At 45.9% G+C, this 3,661-nt stretch overlaps 1 protein-coding gene across 1 annotated transcript; it reads right to left on the minus strand.

The window, feature by feature from the left end:
* Window positions 1-1,704: 1,704 nt before the first annotated feature.
* On the minus strand, window positions 1,705-2,673 carry LOC102944559 (olfactory receptor 51G2). Its single transcript, XM_007069846.4, has one exon. The coding sequence runs from the start codon at window positions 2,638-2,640 to the stop codon at window positions 1,705-1,707; it is 936 nt and encodes a 311-aa protein (XP_007069908.2). The 5' UTR covers window positions 2,641-2,673.
* Window positions 2,674-3,661: the final 988 nt, after the last annotated feature.

Genomic DNA, 3,661 nt, shown 5'->3' on the forward strand with positions numbered 1-3,661 from the left:
ATAGGAGCCAGCTGTGTCTGTGTTGGGGAGATGAGGACCATTTCCGCTCTTTTTCATTTCTGGGGAAGCACAAATGGGGGGAGGAGGAGAAGGAAACCCGAGCCTGAGACTCTTGCCAGGACTCCTGTGGGTCAGGCCCTCACTCACACAGCCAGCTCTGCCCTGCCTCCGTGGGGAGTGCGCTCAGAGGTGTGCTGTGTGCAGAGCCATTAATGGTCTTAGGTGTTAGGGGGCTTATTCCTTCACTCTCCCACTTCCCTGGTCCTTCTCGCATGAACAGAGAGCAACAATACCCGAAGTCCGAAGGTGCAAACAATTCGATGTTTATTGGGGTGAACTTCCAGCAAGCTTAAATACAAGTTCCTTTTTCCTTATTTTCGAATCCCAACTTACTTCCTGTTTGCCCCTAATTTATATAGTAATATTCTTAGCTATACCTTAACCAATCATTCTACTGAAATTTAACTAACCAATCCTAACATATTGTAACATGATTAGCTAACCAATTATATCCCACCACCTTAATTAGATTACACCCAGCAAAATTAATTATACAGCAGACAGAAACAATCACAGAACCAGACAGAGATTATACAGACAAACAATAGCAAAGTGGGAACTCTAATGACAAAACAATACAGAAGTGAGGATTTCACATCCCAGCTATTGATAAGTGAGTTCTTGCCAGACAGGATGCTATCAAACTAAGTTTCCTTTTACATTTTCTAGGCGCTTCCCTTTCTCTGGAGGTGATAGGAATTATCAGGACAGGATTGTATTCAGGACAGGATTGTATTCCTAACAGCCCAATAGCACCTTCTTTCAATGTGACTAGTTTGGAATGTGAGGATGTGACTGTTCGCTTCCTGGCTTATGGCGGCCTCTGCTGCTTAGCCAAAGGCCTTAGCCTAAGAACAGGGCCTCAAACTATCACAGTAAGAGAAGGCCCTTACACCAGCAGACAGTGATTTTGATTCTTTCTTTTATACCTCTAGAACTAGCCAAGTGATAAGAATACCCCTAAATTCTTAAAGTACAGGCCTTTACAGGCAGGCCTGAATATCTATATCCTAACATTAGGGGCTTTGCCTGAATGGCTTCTCTGGCGGCTCCTGCTTTAATCATGTCTCCGACATGACTCAGTCACAAGCACCTGGCTGAGGTCATGGGGGAAGGGTGCCCCTGGAACAGCCCCTGTCCACAGCTGGTGCAGCCCCCCTAGATCACACAGCATGCAGATCTTTCGGGAAGGGCCAGGACTGTGACAGCAGAACAGCTCTGCATTGTTTTTCATGGCCTGTGAATGTTTAAATACAGACGGGACAGGGAAAGGCCAGGTGTAATAGGAAACAACATCCACATCCCTTCTCTTTATTGACTGTATCAATAAGAATTCTGAGGTCAGAGCAGCCATCGACACGGCTCTTTATGGGGCAACATCCCACCATTCCCCTGGCTCTCCAGGAACAAAGTCACTTTTCAAATGCTGCTTCCTGCCTGGGTCTCCTTCACCCAGTTCACTGTCCTCCCTCACCAACCGGTCTCCAATTGCTTCAGGCCTTAGACCCCGTCTGAACCTGTCTCTGCATAGTGGAGATCAGTAGTTCAGGTCATTCTAGATTTAAGGGTCCAGGATGGAATAGGTGGCCTGTATTTTTCATCTCCCATGTCAACAGCGCTGGAGCCGGATGGTGAACTGACACTTCACTTGACGAACACCCTGATTATCCTTGCACGAAGGTGTTTGCTTTTCACGCTGTACACAATTGGGTTCATCAGGGGTGGGACGAGCAGGTAGATATAGCCCAGGAGAATCTGAAGCACGGGAGAAGAGCCCTCGCCGAATCTGTGTACCACAGACAGGCCGATCATTGGCGTGTAGAAGAGCAGGACGGCGCAGAGGTGGGAGATGCAGGTGTTCAGGGCCCTAAGACATTCTGCGTGGGATGTGATGCTCAGCACTGTTGTGAGGATCATCACATAAGAGAGAAAGATGAGCAGCGAGTCCAGACCCACCGTCAAGAGTGCAACAGACAAGCCATAGATGCTGTTCACTCTGATATCCGAACAAGCCATCTTCATGACGTCCTGGTTTATGCAATAGCAATGGGAGAGGACATTGGATTGACAATATTGCAACCGTTGAAGGAGAATAGGGAGTGGGAGTATTACAGCCACCCCTCTTAGCACACACACTAGTCCCATCTTGCCTATTCTTGGCAGGGTTAAGATAGAAGCATATCTCAGCGGGTCACGGATCGCGATGAAGCGGTCAAAGGCCATCAACAAGAGCACAGAGGAATCAATGCATTCAAGCAAGTGGATGAAGAACAACTGGGCAAAACAGACATTGAGGCTGATCTCTCTAGAGTTAAACAAGACTATACCCAGTGTCGTCGGCATGGTGGATATCGATAAGGCAAGGTCTGTGACGGCCAACATGGAAAGGAAAATGTACATGGGCTCGTGGAGGCTTGGATCTGTTTTTATAATGAACAGAATGACTGAATTTCCTACTACGGAAATAACATACATTAAGCAGAAGGGGATAGAGATCCAGAGATGGACATCTTCTTGACCAGGTATCCCAGAGAGAAGGAACATGGCAGAGTTGAATTTGGTGTCATTGACAGCTGACATAATGTACTGGACAGGTCTGAGGAGTTCTGAACTTTCCTTCCTAAAAGGAAAAAGGACAGGGGACTAGATGAGATTTAATGAGACATCTTTCTGCTCTCAGTGAAGTCTAGAGACTCCCAGGAGTACAAGGAAGATCAGCAAAAACATAGTCTTGGAATTATACAACAGATAGGAAGATAGGCATTGCCAGAGTGGGTGAGACCCATTGCCCATTTAGCCTAATATCCAGTGGCCAGTTCCAGATGCTTCAGAGGAAGTGGAAGACACCCTGCAATGGGCAGCTTTGAAATAACTCGCACCCACTAATTAGACAAATAGTGCAGTGTAAATAAGGAAAGTTTAGAGCCCATCCAAGAATTTTTGAAACAATCCTCATTACTCTAATTACTCTATATAAACATCCAGTCCCTCTTTGAATCCTGCTCAAGTCTTGGCCCCATTGATGTCTGGTGGCTGGGAGTTCCACAGCCTACTTGAGAGCTGTGTGATATTACAATTGTGGCTTTCCCACAGACACTCTTTCTGGCCCTCCACTTCTGAGTGTGGCCCATTGTATCATGACATGTGTGTAAATGCATGGCAAGTGCATGGGTTAAACTGTCATTGTATTTATCTGTCCTGCACTGAAGCTATTTATAAATGTGTTTCATTGCCTCATGATATATCCTTTTTTTTTTCTCCACTCCTGAGAGTCCAAATTAAGCCACAGCCACTTTTCATTACGTGAGATCCATTCTTAGGCACAAGTTCTTAATTCAATAACATTGACTTGAACGGCATCACTCCAGATGTACCTGTATAAATTCAATCATAACTAGGCTCTGTTAACTTTCCCTTACAAATTTCTCCCGGTGATATGCTCTGACCCCCCCAAATCAATGCAAGAGGAGCTGAAGTGCTTTGCCTGGCATATGTTGACTGAATCCAGAGAGTTCAATAACCCTACAGCTTTTTCTTCATCCTCACGGGACCTGCATCCTCTCCCAATGCAACGGTCTGTAGATATTTGGCAAGTTGCAAG

The sequence above is a fragment of the Chelonia mydas genome, chromosome 1, assembly GCF_015237465.2.
Source record: "Chelonia mydas isolate rCheMyd1 chromosome 1, rCheMyd1.pri.v2, whole genome shotgun sequence".
Lineage (NCBI taxonomy): Eukaryota > Metazoa > Chordata > Testudines > Cheloniidae > Chelonia > Chelonia mydas.